The following is a 21,656-nucleotide window of genomic DNA, read 5'->3' as shown; positions in this document are numbered from 1 at the left end:
GCGTTGTTTATAATTCGTTAAATCATTATTCGAGTTCTAAAATTTTGAAAAAGAAAAAACAGCCACGGTAATATTGAACTGAAAAAAGGTGCGAAATCGGCAGTCCCAAAAAGTCGATTTTAATAAAAAAAAAATTTTCGAGATAACATAAAATCTCGACGTTTCATGCATTTTAAAGATGTTTGGCATCAAAAATACGAATTCGATTTCTGAAATTTCATGAGGTCCCCCCTTTGAAAAAAAATTTGAGTTTCGGCTTATATGGGAATTTCATATGTGACCGGACGGTTCAGTCTATATTTCCGGAACCATATAAGCGATCCGTACGAAATTTTATAGACATCTATGGGGATATTATAGCTATCATTTGGGACTAAGTTTGTGAAAATCGGCCCAACCATTTTCGGGAAACTGATGTGAGTTCGTAAATTTTGAAAGATGGCCGCTTTTCCCGGGCACTTCCGGAACCGTCTATGATGGTCAATGTAGTCAACGAAAGTTTGGTTGGCCGTCGGTGACCTAGAACAGCAAATTTAAGTTGTTTGAGAGACATTTTAGCGAAATTTTTACCTTTTTTGCTTTCATCGGAGTATCGGTTTGAATCACAATTTGCTATGTGATCGCACGCCACAACCTGTAACTCCGGAACCGGAAGTCGGATCGGGATGAAATTAAATAGCCATTTACGGGGACGCAATACCTTTCATTTGAGGCCAAGTTTAGTCGAATCGGTCTAGCCATCTCTGAGAAACCGATGTGACTGTTATTCTGAATTTAGATACTTCCGCCGGGGCTTCCGGAACCGAGGATGGTGGCCAATGTGGCCAAATAGACTTTGAATGGATGTTAGTGACCTAATACTACAAATCGAAGCAGTTGTGGTCATATTTTGGAAAAAATTTCACCTTTATACATTCATGGCAGAATTTATTAAAATCGACATTTTCTGCGTGTTCGTACTTATCACCCTGTAATTCCGGAACCGGAAGTCGGATCCATTAGAAATTCAATAGCAGCCTATGGGAACGTTGCACCTTTCATTTGAGACTAAGTTTGTCAAAATCGGTTCAACCATCTCTGAGAAAAATGAGTGACATTTTTGGTCACATACACACACACATACATACATACACACATACATACACACAGACATTTGCCGAACTCGACGAACTGAATCGAATGGTATATGTCACTCGGCCCTCCGGGCCTCCGTTAAAAAGTCGGTTTTCAGAGCAATTGCAATACCTTTCTATTGAGAAAGGCAAAAAATGAAAAACAATGTTAGTTATTCCCCTTAAAAAAGCTACGTAGCATGACATGACCCCCTACCCCCTGTCACACATCATAACAAAATACAAAACTCCCCCCTCCCCATCATTTATGGATGGTTCCATATGGTATTGATTTTTTGTACACATGGGACTGTCATGCGTATCACGGCAATGTAGTAACTAATTGACGAAAAAGGGCATGTCATGATTCCTATTCAAAACAATAACGCCATAAAAATTTCTAACTTACAACTTAGACTATAATCTTCTACCAATAGAAATGGTGAAATTCACGAAATTGTTTATTTTATTTTTCTGGAAATTACGTATATTTTTGAATACAATTTTTAACTTAAGCGTGCTTAAAAAACATTTCAAATCGATTTGTTAGTAATAATACACCCAAAACGAATGGTCGGGAGCGTAAATGCATCTGTTTTTTCTGCTCTCGAACTGTGAGCGAAAAGGTCCCAAATGATTCTTTAATGTTCAACCAACTTCATGCTCGTGCAAAACAATATCAAACCCCATAAGTGCACATTGTTGTCTACACAGTGCAGAGATAACTTGAATAACACATACCAACGTCTCCATGCTGTCCCACTTGTGATCGCTACTGCAATGATGAGTAGTTTATATACTACCCTTGATCGCATATTTGTCCCGTTTTCTATGGGATTTTCTGTCTTTATGCATATGGGCACTGTTAAACTCAAACACAAACGGGTTATTAATAACAGTTACAAAGCCAAATACGAAGCGGCGAAGAGGCAAACGAAATCGTCACACTCATCATGAGTGTGACGCTTCTATATTCCATTTTACGACTCAGCGAGTGTGTGTGTCGCCATAGCACAGATAGTAAAAAGCTGTTTGAGCGAATGGATGTTTATCGACTCTAACCCAGGAATCTGATGGCCAGATTTTTTTTCTAGAAGTTTCATGTCATGAGTTATTTATAGCAGCGGAGAAGATAATGGAACAAAATTTAACGCAGAGCGTAGCAATGCCAAATTTGTTCCAATTGGCCAATAACTTGTTATGTTTCCAATGCGGAACGCGGAAGAATCTTGAAACTGAAACATGTAGAAAACAGGAAGAAACACTTATATGTACTGCACTCCTAAGCGTTGCGCTCTATATCTTCAAAAATATTTTGAATCGGGGTGAATTGGGTCCTGAAATTGTAATATATTCCTAGATAATTTATCTATTGTCATAAGCAATAAATAAATATAGATTGTTTCAAGTTGATAAACAGACCATCAAATTATGTGATTTAAATTGGTTTTGTTCATCTATGACAACAATATATTTTTTATACTTTTATCACAGACAAACAGACGTTATAGCTTGAATAAAATTCTAAAAAAATCATCGTCTACGGTATACCAGCGACATCTGTTGAACACATTGCACAAAATGTGATTCTAGCAACCATGGCAAATACTTTTTTTCAACTGCAGTCCTTCCAACATTACGCACACCGCTTGTCAGCTGCAAGATGATAAATGAGAGGTGGGAGCATTGTTACAGTTGGTAAATTTCAAGATATAGAAAAATTGCCTATATCACGTACTTCAATTTTCCATGGGATGAATGCAAATTTAAAGAACACAGAGCAACGACTGCATTTTTAAAACCCAACACAATCATTTATACGAAAAATTAAGCAACGCATTTTTTTTTGCTTTCGTTCGAAGAAATCAATTCTTGTTCTTCAATGTTCGTATAATTGATTTTTGTCTCTATTTACTCTTCTTTTTCGTCGCTCTTTTAGAATCCCGGAATCTACTTTTTATTGTATTTTCCAGGCTGGCGTTTACTTTTACTTCTTATAAGTACAAGGCTATGTAGCCTATTTGTATTTGTATTTAAAATTTGTGTTCAATAAAGAGTCGGCTGTGCTATCTAGGTCATCATTGGATCAAGATCGCGGAGATACAACCCCATAAATTTTCTTTCCAATATAAGGATGAATTACATTCGCAACAATGATTTCATTTTCCACGTTTTCCGTAGATGGAAGCTTATCATGTAGGCTATGGAAGAATTATATTTTATAAAATTCTAAATTGATGGTTCGCCAGGATGATTCTGCATACGAGTCCGTTGCACTACATTCCCTTTCAACGAAAGCTTTGTTTCTATTTTGAGTGCAAAGTATGCTCAATGTGTTGGTCTTCTACGGAACTTATCCTGACGCAATCTAAATATGTAGTTACTATCAGTCATAATAATCCCACGACTTGAAGTTTTTCTTCAAGTCGTGGGATTATTATAGATGATTAATGGGTTGCGACGGATCATTAAATATATCTAGATTGAATATGGTCTGAGCGTATCTTCAGTTTTCGTAGCTCCTGCACCCCGCTAACGTTGAACTTCTCCGTCAGTTCCGGGACCGACAAGTTCGAATCCATTGCATACATCCGGTTACATTCGTTACACCGAACCAGTTAAATTGCAAGATCCTAAAATGTATCTGCTCACCGATCGGCACCGTGCAGGAAACTACGAAATGATTTTGAGCAATTCTTACCTTGGACACTTCGACATCAATACATTTCAAATTTTTGGACGTTTCATGCATTTTAAAGATGTTTGGCATCAAAAATACGAATTAGATTTCTGAAATTTCATGGGGTTCCCCCTTTGAAAAAAAATTGAGTTCCAACTTATATGGGAATTTCATATGTGACCGGACGGTTCAGTCTATATTTCCGGAACCATATAAGCGATCCGTGCGAAATTTTACAGACATCTATGGGGATAATATAGCTATCTTTTGGGACTAAGTTTGTGAAAATCGGCCCAACCATTTCCGAGAAACTGATATGAGTTTGCTAGTTTTGAAAGATGGCCGCTTTTCCCGGGCAATTCCGGAACCGTCTACGGTGGTCAATGTAGTCAACGAAAGTTTGTTTGGCCGTCGGTGACATAGAACTGCAAATTCAAGTTGTTTGAGAGACATTTCGCGAAATTTTTACCTTTTTTGCTTTCATTGGAGTATCGGTTTGTATCACAATTTGCTGATCGCACGCCACAACCCGTAACTTCGGAACCGGAAGTCGGTTGGGGATAAAATTTAATAGCCATTTACGGGAACGCAACATCTTTCATTTGAGACTAAGTTTGGTTGATTCGGTCTAGCCATCTCCGAGAAACCGATGCGACTGCTATTCTGAATTTGGATACTTCCGCCGGGGCTTCCGGAACCGATGATGGTGGCCAATGTGACCAAAAAGACTTTGAATGGCTGTTAATGACCTAGTACTACAAATCGAAGCAGTTGTGGTCACATTTTGGAAAAAAAAATTTCACCATTATACATTCATTGCAGAATTTATTAAAATCGACATTTTCTGCGTGATCGTACTCATCGCCCTGTAATTCCGGAACCGGAAGTCGGATCCATTAGAAATTCAATAGCAGCCTATGGGAACGTTGCACCTTTCATTTGGGACTAAGTTTGTGAAAATCGGTTCAGCCATCTCTGATAAAAGTGAGTGGGATTGTGTTCGCGTACACACACAGACGCACATACACACACATGCATACACACAGACATTTGCCGAACTCGACGAACTGAATCGAATGGTATATGTCACTCTTCGCTAAAAAGTTGGTTTTCAGAGCAATTACAATACCTTTCTATTGAGAAAGGCAAAAAGTGTCCCTAAGTGTTCGAATCGGAAGATCCGTGATGAACTTCGGCCTTTTCTCTCTTTTCATCGTGCGCCAAAGAATCACGATGCTCGTTTGGATCTTTGTTTACTTATTTATGGGTCGCGGACGCCATGTTCAATTTGACATGTATAAAACTAATACACTCAAAAGTGTTCCCACCTTTCTTTCTCTTCATCTTGATTTTCGGGTGATTGCGGTAACGAAGTGACGCATTAGGGCTAAGTGTCAAAATCGCTCCAAAAGCGCCACGCTCGGTGAGATGACGCATTTCTCATAATTTAACCGTTTTTTTTTTCTGTGGGCTATGGAAACTTATCTTGTGTTACGTCTGTTTGTCTGTGGAAAAGGGTTCTAAAATTCGAAAACCAGTAGATAAGGTCACGACATGCTGAACATCCTGTATTGGGACACTAGGTGAGCCTCCTTTAGCCTGGAGGGAATCAATCAGTCGAGGCACACTCGGTGCATGCCCAAACAACATGTTCGATATCGTGATAGTCGTTGCCATAAGCACTGACATCACTGTCCACAAGCCCAATATGTTGAAGATGCACGTCTAGCGTGTAGTAATTTGCCGCGAGTCAGGACATCACACGAATGAAATCACGACTCATATCCATCTTTTTGAACCAGGGTTTCGTTGACATCTTCGGAATTAACGAAATTCATTGAAGCAAATTGGTCTTTCAAAACTCCTTAGCTAAAGAGTCAGCCTTCTCATTGCCTGGGGTGGAGCAATGGGAAGTGACCAAACCAAAATAATCTAGAAAGATTTTTTTGATAAAGCACTAAGCGGTTCCCGTATTTTCCTAAGTACATACAGAGAGTGCATTCTACGTATGATCGAACGAATCGCCTTAATGGAACTGAGACCTGCTTTGAAATAGTTATCATGATTCCAAGCTTGTTCTGACGGATCAATGCGATTTCGGTCACAATCGAGAAGCGTTCCGTCAGGTCCTTCGAAATTTTTATTAAAATTAAACGTTTGGTTCTATATTTGGGCCGATAAAAACACCAGTCGACAGTGCTGGGTACTGTTTGAGTCCGGGAGTCTAACGAGTGGATTCCGTTTCGATCTCTATTTGTCATCTGGCAAAGGGGGAACCGTTGTCGTACGGGGTAAGCGCCAACACAGGTCAGACTGTCTCGGAGAAAAATACAGCAAACAATAAAGAATGTGGTAAGGAATATGAAGAATACTTATCTATAATTCGGCTTTGAGCGGCACACCGATCCAACCTACAAAGCTGGTGGAGTGTGCACAAAGCGACACCTATTATAACACCGCACAGACTCGATAAATACACCCGGACGATTCGAGACCTACGGTACGAATGATACGTTACGATTTCAGAACATACTCGTAGAAATGTGTTCTTGATTGGTTTGTGTTTTTGTTTGTTTAATGTAGGTCCATGTGGTTTAAGTTGTGCAGTCAGTTGGGAAGGAATAGATCCTCCGACCTCCATGCTCGCCAGAACAACATTATTAGAAATACCGTAGATTCTTCTCCAAGTATCATGATTTTTTTAATATGCTTACGAGATGCTTGGCCGAACAGTCCTATCTCTATTTTGTCATCTTCCATGTACACAAGAATTGTTATTTTAAAGCTCTTACTGTTCAAGACGTGTTTTTATACTGTTCTGTAAACGGAACTTTCTGTTGAATAAAATTAATACTAAATTGAATTTTTCAATAAAACCTTAGTAACAAAGTAAAATACTGGTCGTTTACTTTATCTTTTGTTAATAACTTGATCGCTTTTACACTTATACCATAATTCTTTGCATAATATGCTAGTCAAATTTGTCATCTTTCGATCTATCTGAAAAAATAGTGGAAAGTTATAAGAGGGATTCCATGAGAAACCGGCAGATCGCAAAATATGACCATCGTCGATTCGAACGAAACTTTACATTTGTGTTCGGTTTATAAATCTCCATGATTTTCTCTGGTAATTGCACTATTATAATACAAGGGCAATTTTTCAAAAGTGTGTAGACGTTTTTACGTGCAATAATTTCAATTTTGTTTGTTCGATTACACTATTTTATACAGTAAAACTATCTGAGAACGAGTTACAAGGAATGAATACTTCTGCAGGAAAAAAATATACACTGAAAAAAATGTTGCGTCATTTTTCACAAAAACAAAAATTTATGATAAAAATTCAAATTGCAAAAAAAAAAACATTTTTTCTAATTTTTTATATTTTGTCAACAAAAACCTAAAGAGAAAAGAAACATTTTGAATGTGATTTCATGATGGAGAAATTATTACCAAAAAAGTTTTTCTAACAATAACTTTATACATATTTTTAAATTTCATACAAAACTGTAATTTTATTACAGAATATAATTCTGAGTATCATTTTAAATCAAAATGCATTTAACAAATATCTTCCTAAATACGATAGTTTTCGAGATATTTGGAATTTTGCTCCAACAAGAACAATTAATTCATGCAATTATTTCCTCTTTAAAAGTTATTCGCGTTACCTCATCATAAATTGTCAAAAGTCTCATGTTTATCGTTTTACAGACATAAAAGAAGCTTTTTTATTGTATTTGATCATGGAGAAGCTTTATTAAATAAAAAAGTTTTCCTGACAACAACTTTAGACAAATTTCCATAATTCATACTATTTGCAGTCAAAAGTAGAATTTTATTTTTGAATATTCTGATTCTGAACGGCATTTTAAATCGAAATTCTTATAACAAAAATTTTCTGAAATGTAGTCGTTCTCGAGATATTTTAAATTTTGTTTTGACAACCCCATTATTTTGTTTTATTACGACCTTTTCAGAAGTTAGCCGCGTTTCTCCATTAACAGCAATTAGTTTTTCGTAAGACCCATAACATTTACTGTAACTTTCCCATTGACATCAAGGCAATGTTGTAAACCATTTGAAAGCAACATGAAAACAACCAAAATATAATTCAACTATACAGGGTGTTTGGTTCATGGTTAGGAACCTCTCGAGGGATGGTTGACTGTCATATCTGAAGAAAAAAAATCGTTTATGTTTATGTTTATGTTTATTACCTTCACCAACAAGCCCCTTGGCCCCAATGGTGGTTGCTTAAACTAATTACATTTTAAAATTGACAACATTTTCGCTTTTATAGCATTCCGCGTCCGGTTGAAGTCGAAGGCCGTCGCCACACTGTTAAAAATTCGTCCGGTTACAGCGCTCTGGCAACCATAGTTGGTTCTCCTGAACGGAACTCGCAGAAGGGAATTATTACGTAGAGCTCGAACGCGGGCTTGAAGATCCAGACGTCCGAGGATTGTAGGGCAATCCACTCTGGCAGAGATTAAGTCCGAGACGAACAGGGCTCGAGAGCAGTCCCTCCGAATGCTGAGTGTATCGAGGTGTATAAGCTGGCAACGGTTTTCATAGCTCGGCAGCTGAAATCTGTTTCGCCATGGGAGATGACGAAGGGCGAAGCGTATGAACCTGCGTTGGACAGCCTCGATTCTGTCAATCCCGTTCTGGTAGTACGGATTCCAAACAGCTGAACAATATTCTAACGTTGAGCGGACCAACGCGCAGTAAAGCGATTTAAGACAATATACGTCCCTGAAGTTTTTCGCTATTCGGAAGATGAACCCAAGCTGTCGTGATGCCTTATCTACGATGTATGACGTATGTGGTTTGAATGTTAATGCCGAATCCATGATGACTCCGAGATCTTTGATGTGAGAGTGTCTTGGAATGCTCGAGCCGAAGAAATGGTAGTTAAACTGAGTCGGTTGGCGTTTCCGCGTGAACGTAACGATTGAGCATTTGCTCGGGTTTAAAACCATTCTGTTTTGATCACACCACATGCTAAAGCTGTCCAGATCCCTCTGAAGAAGCTCGGCATCGGTTTTATCCCGTATTTGTTGAAAAATTTTCATGTCGTCGGCGAAAGAAAGGCGGGGTCCTTGTAATGTGAAATTGACGTCATTAAAGTAGAGGAGGAATATTACTGGACCGAGATGGCTTCCCTGTGGTATGCCGGATGTAGCGAAGAATGGTGCAGATAGACAGTCCTTAATGCTGATTTGGAGTTGCCTTCCATCGAGGTAGGAACGAAACCAGCGCAGAAGTTGTCCATGAATGCCGAGTTTGTCCAGCTTCGCTATTGCGATATCATGGTTGATTTTGTCGAAGGCCGCAGATAGATCCATATAAATAGCATCGGTTTGCAATCCGTCAGCGAATCCATCCATTACATATGTTGTGAACGAGAGCAGGTTTGTCGTTGTCGATCGTTTAGGCATGAAACCGTGTTGGTCATCTGCAATGTAGTGTTTGCAGTGAAAGAAAATAGGATCTAACACAACCAGCTCGAACAGTTTTGATACAGCACTTAAACACGAGATTCCCCGATAATTGTCAATGTTCGATTTGTTTCCTTTTTTATGAACTGGAAACATGTGCGCTGCTTTCCAGCAGGAAGGGAATGTACCAGTAGTGAGTGATAGCTCGAAGACTCGCCGAAGTGGTTCAAGAAGCCCGCTGATGCACTTTTTGACAAAAATCGAGGGAACACCATCTGGACCTGGGGAACAAGATGCTTTCAGTTTGGCATTTGCTGCAAGAATGGCAGCATTATCGACACAAATTCGGTTGATGGTTCGTCCTAGAGAAGGAGTTAAATTAGCGGCGGCAGCGACTTGTTGTGGTGGCAAGCACTCGTTGGAAAAAACGCTTGAAAATTTGTCGGAGAACAGTTGGCAAATTTCCTTAGTGTCGGTGCTTAAAACTCCATTAAACGACATACAAGATGGCAAACCGGATTCCTTTCGCTGCTCGTTAACATACTTCCAGAACGACTTGGGCTTGGATTTCAGTTGACGCTCGACGTTTCGCTGGTGTCTAAAAAAGGCGCGTCTGCTTTGTTGTTTGTATTCGTGGTTGAGTTGAAAGTAGTGATTTCGTAATGCAAGTGTCTTATGCTTCGAGAATTTTTTAAATGCAGCTCGTTTGGCAGATTTTAAACGTCTTAGGACGGTTGATTACCAGGGAGGGTGTTCATCGGTACTAATTGTTCGTTTTGGTACATGGCGGTCGATAAGGTAGTTAAGAATACTAGAAAACGTCATCGCTGCTTCGTTCGCGTCGTCATTGTTAATATTTTCGTCCCAGTTTATATCCAACAGCGTGCTAACGATGCTGTCGTAGTCAGCGTTTTTAAAATCGTAGACGATAGAGCTTGAGACGTCTTCAAAATTCACTCCTAAGTTACCAGCGAATACAAGATGTAGTGGGGGATGATGACGCACCTGCTTGACTAAAGGAGTCGGTGCAGTGCAGCAGTACGGAGCGCAGTCCCGGGCACTTACAAAGCAGAGGTCCAATGTACGTCCATTCTCGTTGGTGACATTATTAATTTGCCGAAGAGTTGCGCTGCTGTAGTTGTCCAAAATACAACTGGCATTGTTAATAAGCGCAGATTTTTCGATATCCAATCGTAGAAAACCATTACTTGCTTGGCACCACGTCAAGCCAGGTAAGTTGAAGTCGCCCAGTATAACGATATCATCAGACGGGGCGGCGATCGAGGCGATAAAAGAAACGGAGGAAAGATGTACATCGATCAGGCTGGAATCACGAATTCTGTCAGGTGGAAAATACACAACACACAGGAACAGATTGCGATCGGCAAGTTTCACTGATATCCACACTTGCTCGGAGCTCGCCCACCGGTCATCGTTGATCACTCGGGCTTTTATACCACGCCGAACGGCGATAAGCACACCACCGCCTGATGTCTTGTGGCTGTTGAGGGCATTACGGTCACAGCGGTAGACATCGAATGTTGAACCAAAGACCTGGCGAGACAGAGTACGGTTGTCGAGCCACGTCTCGGTCAAGGCGATAACGTCGTAACAGCAACCCGTAGTCGCGAGCAAATAGCTGTCCGTTGATGAATTTAGGCCACCAACATTCTGGTAGTAAACCTCGATGTTGTTGAAGGACGGATCAGGTACAGCAGAGAGCGAAGCCATGTTGCCGTGTAGGAAGATCCTTTCGTCAATCTCACGAACAGTATCGGAACGGTTCACGGTCGCCTGGTCGACTGTGGTGAGGGATTCGAGGCATCCCGAATCAACTGCGTCGCGCCCCAAAATACGACTATCGTCGTCGTCGAGAGAAATGGTTGGCATCTGATAACAAGATGTCGGAGCAAAAGGCAAAAAACTGGAAGCGAAGAATACATCAGCGCTTGAAGTGTTCGGAACAGATGTATACTTGCCGTTTGCGGCAGGTTGGAAGACCCTTTCACCCATCCCACACACAGGACCGGGACGACTGATGATCGCTGGCTGCAAGTGCTCGACTGTGGCGGGGGGATCGAGGGCATACCATGAAATCTCAACCGTTACTAAGTTATTAAACTTTTTGTGTTGAAAACTTATTTATTTTAAAATAGCTCTAACTCAAAAAATATACTTTGTATTTCAAATCTTTTAAATCCATTGGATAGGTGAGAAAATTTTCCACTGAAAAATGTCCTCAAATGTTTCAGCTAATGAGGTTAAGTAATCTTTTCACAGCAATTTATTTAAAATTTAACAATTTTGATCGATTTTTCGTTCACTTCGCGAAAATCTTAATAGTTAACATCATTATTTTATTAATTCAAGTTGTTAGTCTTGAAAAGTTGTATAATTTGTTCTTTGACATGATACACTTATCTTGTCTTGTTTTCATGTGTTTGGGTTATTGAACTTGGATATTTTTATCTCATATTCACTAATACTAGATCTTATTGAAAAAGTATGGCACTTATTGTACCTTTTCTTATTTTTATTCGAAAGCCAGGAAAATTTTGCAGAGAAAAATGTATTAAGGCTTTTCAGTTAAGTGAATGTAGTATTCTTTTAGAAGTTAGTTAGTTTAAAGTTAGTGTTATTTTTAGCATTTTTGTTATTTTCTTAAAATAGTAAATAATAAACTTCACCATTATTATCATGGAATTAATGCATCTCAGCAAGTTTTACAATTCTTCCTTTGACTCCATTCAATTATCTCTTTTAGTTTCGAAGCAAAATCATTTTTATCTTCTCGTTTCATATGCAAAAATAACGATTTCGAACCCACTGCATTTGTGATGAGGTCATGCTGTGTTAACTATTAAATTGCAGCGAAATGAAAAGCGATAGGGATAAAGTGTCGAATAACAAGTTGTAGATAATATTAAGGGGCACCAAATGAACAATAGTGGCGATAAATTTAGTTAAATAATAATTAGAATAATTACAAAAATCACCAAAAAACGCAAATTTTGAGTTATTTTACTAGTAAAAAGTCATGTAGTACACTGCCCATGATCGCAAATCAGTCCCATAATGATAGGAAATCCCATAGAAAACGGGACAAATATGCGATCATGGGCAGTACACTTAACTAAAAGATATCTGTACATACATCGAAAGGAAATTTTCTCAGCTTTCCAATGAAGCCCTGGTAATAGCGATATAAAGCATATTTTTAGATTAGAGTCTTTTAAGAACTTGGAAGTCAATTACAGGAAAATTTAGAAGTGAAATTACGAGGAAACGAGAAGAGATAGGAATATTATTTTGAAGAACAAATTATGAATCGTCCTCAAACCCAACTTTTGGATAATAGATATTTCTATAACCATAATTCATTATTTTGAGAAAATTAACAAAAACCTCATCAAAAACACTAACTTTTTACTACTTTACAACTAAAAGGTAATTAAAATTAATTATCTAAAAGATATGGGAACATTATTCAATAGAAAATTTTCTCACCTTTTCAATGGAACTAAAAGATTTAAAATACGAGGTATACTTTTTGAGTTAGAGGTGTTTTAAGATAAACTAGTTTTTTTTACACAAAAAGTTCAATAACTCTGTAACGGTTGAGATTTGATGGTATGTGTAGAACGATTTTTTCTCTAAATATGACAGTAAATCACCCCTCGAGAGATTCTTACTCATGAACCAAACAACCTGTATAGTTTAATCATCAGATTCTATGGTTGAATAATACTTTGATTGTTTTCATATAGCTTTCAAATGGTTTACAATAGCGCCTTGATGTCCATGGGAAAGTTACAGGAAATGTTATGGGCCTTGTGAAAAATTAATTGCTGTTGATGGAGAAACGCGAATAACTTCTGAAAAGGTCGTAATAAAACAAAATAATTAGGCTGTTAAAACAAAATTTAAAATATCTCGAGAACTACTACATTTCAGAAAATTTTTGTTATAAGAAATTCGATTTAAAAAGGCGTTTGGAATCATATTCAAAAATAAAATTCTACTTTTGACTGCAAATAGTATGAAATATGAAAACTTGTCAAAAGTTGTTGTCAGGAAAACTTTTTCATTTAAAGCTTCTATGTGATCCAAATACACTGAAAAAGATTCTTTTATGTCTGTAGAACGATAAACATGAGACTTTTGACAATTTATGATGGGGTAACGCGAATAACTTTCAAAAAGGAAATAATTACATGAATTAATTGTTCTTGTTGGAGAAATATTCCAAATATCTCAAAAACTATCGCATTTTGGAAGATATTTGTTAAATGCATTTTGTTTTAAAATGATACTCAGAATTATATTCTGTAATAAAATTACAGTTTTGTATGAAATTTAAAAATATGTATAAAGTTATTGTTAGAAAAACTTTTTTGGTAATAATTTCTCCATCATGAAATCACATTCAAAATGTTTCTTTTCTCTTTAGGTTTTTGTTGACAAAATATAAAAAATTAGAAAAAATGGGTTTTTTTGCAATTTGAAATTTTATCATGAATTTTTGTTTTTGTGAAAAATGACACAAAATTTTTTTTCAGTGTATATTTTTTCGCGCAGAAGTATTCATTCCCTGCAACTCGTTCTCAGATAGTTTTACTGTATAAAATAGTGTAATCGAACAAAATTTTTGAAACTATTGCACGCAGAAACGACTACGCCCTTTTAAAAAATTGCGCCTGAGTCAAAATAATCTTATTGGCTGTGGAAAATGTTTAGGCTTCCATGCCGGTTAAACCTGTAAAGTTTTATCGGAATCTAAGATAGTCGGTCACGATTTTAGAGATTTTCGGAAGGATCTTCATGGAATACTATTTCAGACAATCTGTTTGAATTGCGATCTTTAGAAAATTGTCAATACTTCTGTATCTGTATCTACATCTGTATAAACCTACATCATCAGAGGGCATGTTGTCAAATAACTGAAACTAATTGAATGCAATCCACATCGCTAGACCAGTAGAAAAATTTCACGCTACTTCGCCGACTTACCCTTATTGTATTAACCAAACCCATCGTAGCGAACGGAACGACACAAAAAGTACGCTTCTCGGAGATTCCAGTTGCTTTCTAAATTCGTCCAATTGGGATCTGTATGGGTCAATGACCGATGAGCAAGACACGTACCGACGGACTGACGACACTCTGGACACCCTGGACGGCGACACTCCTCCGGAAGCGGAGACCGAGCAAATCGAAACGAAAGAGGAAGAGCAGGAAGACGGTGCCCGAATCGATGCTAGTAATTGTTATTATTGTTGTGATAGCGTGACGCGTGTTAGCGATTCCATAGAGAATGGAAATCATCAACAGGATGAAGAACGAGTGAACAATACCAATCCTGATTCCAATGGTGGTGAAGAAAGTACGGTCGATCCACCAGACATTGAGTGTGGTCCCTCCGATGAAGTTATCAACGATGGACAGATCAACGGAAATGGCGTGGCCAGCGAATATGATGAAGATGCTGGAGAGGACAATATGACGCTGCGACCACGGTGCGCCAGGTGTGAGGCGAACGCGCGTGAGTCGAAAATCTGCGTAATCGGTCATCTTAAAGCTGTTGGGAAGTGTTTCAGGTAAAACGACACATTTCCAAGAGCGACCTAATATTCTTTAGCCGCTAGATTAACTCCTTTTTCTTCTAAAAGCAAAGGAACCGATTTGCTTCGTTTTTAACCTCTTTTTTCTTCATAACCCGTCGCGTGAAACCACGAACCTCAAAAATACACACACACACACATATTCAACAACCTTTCTCTCAACATCCGGGTTTTGCGTGTCGGGTTTTCATTAAAACTCATTCTACTTACGTTTGTTGCAATTGATTTAACTAATCGTCTGAATAGAGTTTTAACAACTTCAGGTTTTCAGTTCCGTCATTGCCCGTCCGGTTTATGTTCCATTTTGAGCGCAACGATGCATGTTGTTAGACCGGTTACATGTGATACACATTCACAGCAACACACGAATCATGCCTGCATTACCTGCTGACCCTTTTCACACCACTTCAGGTACAGCCAAGCCAACATTCACCACCTACAACTCCAGCAGCTCTGATGGCTAGGAGCCCGCTAGGCATCCGAATTAGTCGCCTCAGCATCAACATACACTGTACTTCAAATGTCCAACCGCCATCCACTGGCCATCATGTGTTATTGTAAATAAGGTGTCTCATTTTTTTTAGTTTCGGGAATAATCATGCATTTCTAAGCGGTTAAGCATCCCAATTGTCCAGTTGACGAAATCCACATTAGATTAGAAGTAGTCTATAGTTAATTTGTCGCAATTGAAACAACAACCAATTCTCGATGTCTAACTAACAGTGTGACTAATACCTAGTGAGTTTCAGAAGTTGAACGGATTCGAAAGAGGTTCTACTAATTGGCTGATGGCATTGTTCCATTCTTTAATTATTCTTCAAGTACTTCTGCAACCAACCAACTAGATTCTCCCTGGGCGTACTTTTTGTGTGGATTCTAAAACTTACCGAAATCTCTAGCAGTAAACTTATGTTTTTGGGAAGATTATAATTTCATTTAACACGTTTTAGTTTAATTTAGTTTAGTGTAGTTTGTAATGAATAGTTCAATTGCCTATAACCCTATAGTGTTGATGAACCGGGCCCAATTAGTATTCTTCGAGCTCAAATGGGCATCAGTAACCTTCCTGCGTAAGACAACCTAGTTAAACCGGTTGATGGTACAATATTACAAATAATAATAGCATCCATGGTTTATTTGAGCAATATTGTGAATTTGGAACACTGTATCCGAGAGAGCACTGCATGGCTTGAGATGGTGTAGTATTTATTAATTGCTTCTGCTTTTCCTGTCACTTTTTTGCTGTAATCATTGTCACCCCTTATTTGTTTAAATTTGTCAAATATTATTTTATTCCAATGCAGCACACAATCCTTCTTAAAAAAGTTTAGTAATCATTTATCTGAATTTATCTGAGGAGCGGTTATATACATATTTTCCTTGTGCAACGTTCCCATAGGTTGCTATTGAATTTCTAATGGATCCGACTTCCGGTTCCGGAATTACAGGGTGATGAGTACGATCACGCAGAAAATGTCGATTTTAAGAAATTCTGCAATGAATGTATAATGGTGAAAATTTTTCCAAAATGTGACCACAACTGCTTCGATTTGTAGTACTAGGTCATTAAAAGCCATTCAAAGTCTCTTTGGTCACATTGGCCATCATCATCTGTTCCGGAAGCCCGGGCGGAAGTATCCAAATTCAGACTAACAGTCACATCGGTTTCTCGGAGATGGCTAGACCGAATCAACCAAACTTAGTCTCAAATGAAAGATGTTGCGTCCCCGTAAATGGCTATTAAATTTTATCCCCAACCGACTTCCGGTTCCGGAGTTACGGGTTGTGGCGTGCGATCACATAGCAAATTGTGATTCAAACCGATTCTCCGATGGAAGCAAAAAAGGTAAAAAATTCGCTAAAATATCTGTCAAAAAACTTAACTTTGCAGTTCTAGGTCACCGACGGCCAAACAAACTTTCGTTGACTACGCTGACCACCATAGACGGTTCCGAAAGTGCCCGGGAAAAGCGGCCATCTTTCATAACTAGCAAACTCATATCAGTTTCTCGGAAATGGTTGGGCCGATTTTCACAAACTTAGTCCCAAATGATAGCTATATTATCCCCACAGATGTCTGTAAAATGCGCACGGATCGCTTGTATTGTTTCGGAAATATAGACTGAACGGTCCGGTCACATATGAAATTCCCATATAAGCCGGAACTCAAAATTTTTTTCAAAGGGGGGACCCCATGAAATTTCAGAAATCGAATTCGTATTTTTGATGCCAAACATCTTTAAAATGCATGAAACGTCGAGATTTTATGTTATCACGAATTTTTTTTTTTAAATCGACTTTTTGGGACTTTGCCGATTTCGCACCTTTTTGACTTTCTCATATAGAAAGGTTATGCAATCACTCTGAAAAACGTCATCCTAATCCCGGCCCGGAGGGCCGAGTGTCATATCCCATTCGTCGAGATCGCAAAAAGTCTGTATGTGTGTGTGTATGTGTGTATGTGTGTGTATGTATGTGCGTATGTGTTAAATAATGTCACTCATTTTTCTCAGAGATGGCTGGACCGATTTGCCCAAACTTAGTCTCAAATAAAAGGTGCAACCTTCCCATCGGCTACTATTGAATTTTGGATCGATCGGAATTCTGGTTCCGGAATTACGGGTTTAAGAGTGCGGCCACACAGAAATTTCTCATATAAACTATAGGAAAAAATAAAAATAGAATTTTTATTTTTGATGCTAAATGTCTTCAAGGTGCATGAAACGTCGAGCTTTGATGCAAACTCGAAAACAAATTTGACGACTATTCACTTTTTTCGATTTTGGCACATTTTTGCCTTTCTCATATAGAAAGGTTATGCAATCACTCTGAAAAACGTCAACCAAATCCCGGCCAAATTTTTTTTTGAATCGCATAAGGTTTCTGAATTTTAACAGGGGCGTAGTTGATGGTTTAAGGAGAGGGGTTACACCCCCCCCCTCTACCGTTCACTCCCCTCTCTTAAAAATCTCCTTAAATCACCCCTCAGCCCTCCTACACCTCCCCATCAACCCCATCATCTTTAAACCATCACTATATCACAAAGCAAACCAATTTAAGCTGGGGAGTCGTTCGTTCATGGAACTTTCGCCCACCTCACATACCCACCCCCGCATGACAAAATGAGTTAGCAAGTAGATAACATTGATCTAATACTGATTAGGCTAATGAAGTACGATATTTTTTTGTTTCAAGTGTTTCACCGTCGACACGTAGCTCATCAAGTTCGTGGCTGGCAAGCTATTGTGTATAAATGCAAAGTGTACTAAGAATGTAATGGACATTTCCACAACTATGTTGAACATAAAAAGCCTCCGTGCTATAGTTTAGAGAAATGAGAAAGGCACAATTGCACCGCTAGGTGGATTAAAACAGGTTTTATGAACGTGTCCACTTGAAAACAGACAGAGAAAGAATGACCGGAACGGTGAGAATGAAGAAACGGTGAAAATTTACCTTTATTGTAAACACTGAGAAAAGATATGTCCTCAAGCAGGAATCGAACCAGCGATCTCCCAGTCTCTAGTTGGGTGCGTTAACCACTCCGCCATCTCTGGGACAAACGGTGATAATAAATATCTCAAGCCTTGAGCACAGTCCACTGGACCTAAAAATAGATAACGAGAGAGATTTGGCCTGATCGGTGAGAGGGAGAGGTGACGATCTGCTTATAGGAGACATTGGGTCAATTGGGAGGTATTGGAGGCTGCGGCGGTGATCAAAAAAACTGTTGGGAACATGTGATGGCATCATCACAGTTCCTCGATGGCGGAGTGGTTAACGCACCCAACTAGAAACTGGAAGATCGCAGGTTCGATTCCGGTCATTCTTTCTCTGTCTGTTTTCTAGTGGTTATATACATACCTACCGATGAAGTTGGAAATATATGAGGAAATTTGTAAAAATTGATGTTTGAGCAAATGACAACATTTTTAGAGCATCGAAAATTCTTTGGAAAAAAGATAAGTTATGATGAAAAAACTGTTATTAAAGCGTGTGTACCCGTTTAACCTCAATTCTTCCCTTATCTCGGGTTTTCGGACTAACCTGTTTGTAGATTTCCAAAAGAGGCTGAATGTGGCTGATAGAAACTAACATTTTGTATGTAAAAATACAATGAAATTGATTGTGATAGTTAGAATGACCGCACGAAACGGGTCACCCGGTTTACCCCAATTCATTCTATAACTCTAATGTGGAGTTAAAATTAGATCTATATTTCAAGAAGATGCTATTTACACCTCACATAAAGTAGTAATTCTTAGTTAAAAAGACCAGAAAATCGATTGAAAACTTTAAACATTCACACTTAGAAAAAATGAAAATTACATCATATTTTGACGTAAACAACATTGCGACGTATTTTGCTGTCTAATAATAATAACTTTACATGTTTTGACATGTGGAATAAAATATTTCGTCTCATTTGATGTAGAACTTGGTTGAATTGAGGTGGAACAAAATGCATTTTGTGTGTGTGTGAGAGAGATAGGGAAAAAATAGAGTGAAACGGGTTCACACGTTCCGTCCCAGTCAAAAAGGGCAAGTTGCTGACTAGCGGGGGGCTATTTGCCAACTCGGATGCGCTAATTGTCCTACAATTTGCCATCAATTTGCTGGCAATTAGGGGGATATTTTAAATGCAACATTTGGGCGATTTGCCGCCGTCATTTTTCTGCCGCTCTACCCGCCCTTAAATCGCCCCCAAATCGCCCAGGGAACGCGTCATTTTATCGCCCTTAATTGCCTGATATGAAAATTAAAAATAATTATTATTTGTGGATTTATTATTTACTCACATAAGCTTATCAGTATACTAGGTAATCACCACCAAACTGTAGGAAGAATCAATAGTGAAATTGGTATTGTACACCAAAGCTTACCACAATCTGACTTTCACTAAGGCTTTAGGTCACAGATCTTGTTCCACTATACTTCCACACGATTTCACAATTTTCCACATTCGTTGGCCAAATGAAGTGCACTAGACACACAAAATACAAGCGAGAACACGCCAAGTGTTAAGAAAGAAATTTAAGCTTAAGCCAAACACGAACCGCCATGTTTGAAAACGCAAAAAAAAACAGCCAAGTCCATTTCAGCCGCCAGAAAATTTGTCTAAGTGTTGAAATTGCCTTTAAATCGCATTGCATTTGTTCTTAGGGGCAATTAGCACAGGCGAGTTGAGTCAAACGTCAAACTGTTTAAATCGCCTAACCATGTTCGTCCGCACTTTTTTTGACCGGGGTGAGGTCGTTCTATCTACCAGCAATCCACAGTGGTCGGAAACGCCAAAAACGTGAACTTAAGGGGGCGTCTGGTGTAGCGGGGTAAAAAATACAACTTCTTTTTTATCCGCTTAAGGGGGTCCTCTTATATAATTGTGGCAAAAAAGTACCTAATGTTTAAAATTTTTGTTTGAAGCTGTAAGGGTCTATCCATAAATGACGTAGCATTTTTTGAGTGATTTTTAACACCCCCTCCCCCATCGTAGCTTTTCGTTACAAACCTCTAAATACCCCCTGGTAATTACGTTGCTTGACGATAACCCTCCCCTCTCCAGAGATGTTATGCACCTCAGAGAAAATAAAGAGAAAAAAACAAACGCTCTTTGCACTTTTCGTGCGAACCACCGCTCTTCTCTTTCACAATAAACCTCTTCACTCCGATGCGTGTTGCTCCCACACGTGTATTCTACTCCATGGCTGCACACCACAAAGAGTAGAAATAAAGAGGCTCTTTAGTGTGTATCTTGGTCCCACGCGCACGTAAGTAGAGAAGGCAACCAAAAAACATTTTTAAAACGTTCTTCCGGTCAAAATTTATCTGAATTGTAGTTTGATTCACCTTCTTACCTGCTTTCCAGTGAGGGGAGGCACAAAAAAGTGGCTCTTCAAGGTGACTCTTTGAACGAAATTGTGCAGCTTTTGGTGCACAGATCTTACTCTTTCAAGTGTCTCTTTGTGCGGTCGTTCTGCACATCGCAGTGTTTTTGTGCTGCTCTATTTTCAATCGGCGTATTTCGCTCTTTGTGGCTCATTGTATGAGCAAATAACAAGCCTGCCCCTCTCCCTATGTCCCCGCAAAAAAAAATAAAAAATAAAAAACGATGTTAGTTAGATGAAACGGGTAAGATTATCGTGATATCAGGTCAATCCCTATTCCCCGACATGACCTCCTACCCCCCTGTCGTCAAACATCATCACAAAATACAAAACTCCCCACTCCCCCATTTAATGCTATGTCATTTATGGATGGTCCCTAAAATGACTTAGACATGTGCGCTATTCTAGAAAATGTTTATTAAGGGTTCATCTATAAAATCAAAATTTTTGAAGGTAAGGTTTCAAAAATGGCGGCTTGCTCGGAACAAGATTTTTCGAATGTGCGGGCATTGTCGTTTTTGAACCATTCAACCAATCAACTTCGGGTTTTACCCGCCTAAAAGAAGACAACATTCTCGGGCGCTGTAACCTACAAAATCGTAATATTTAGATCATTCACGATTTTTTACAGCCGGCCAAAGTGGAAAAAATCATGCGAAAAAACGATACTTTATTTTCAAGTGGCCGCCATTTTGTTTCTATGTCGATTTTTCAAGTCTTTTAGGTTGGTGCGTCTCTACGGAATGTAATCATTAAGATCGTTTTGGTTTGCTGCTTGTAGGCGACAAATTGCGATCTGTATCGTGCCCGCAAATGAGGTCGGTTTTCAAAACACCTTTTGCAGGAGCCGCTATTTTGGACGCCATTTCTGACACCTTGCACTCGAAAATTTTTATTTTATAGTTGAAACCT

At 38.7% G+C, this 21,656-nt stretch overlaps 1 protein-coding gene across 5 annotated transcripts in view; it reads left to right on the top strand.

Moving 5' to 3' along the window:
* Window positions 1–21,656, top strand: part of LOC131681232 (nicotinate phosphoribosyltransferase) — a 60,159-nt gene that overhangs the window by 34,869 nt on the left and 3,634 nt on the right. For 2 of the 5 annotated variants that reach the window (XM_058961937.1, XM_058961936.1), the window contains exon 9: window positions 14,278–14,835. The exons of 2 other annotated variants lie outside the window; for them this stretch is intronic. In XM_058961937.1, coding sequence (XP_058817920.1) covers window positions 14,278–14,835 — 558 coding nt within the window. The remainder of the gene's footprint in view (window positions 1–14,277; window positions 14,836–21,656) is intronic. One more of the 5 variants, XM_058961938.1, reaches the window with a different exon arrangement.

Source organism: Topomyia yanbarensis, chromosome 2, assembly GCF_030247195.1.
Source record: "Topomyia yanbarensis strain Yona2022 chromosome 2, ASM3024719v1, whole genome shotgun sequence".
Lineage (NCBI taxonomy): Eukaryota > Metazoa > Arthropoda > Insecta > Diptera > Culicidae > Topomyia > Topomyia yanbarensis.
Note: the sequence above shows the minus strand (reverse complement) of the source record. Positions and strands in the feature narration are given on the sequence as shown.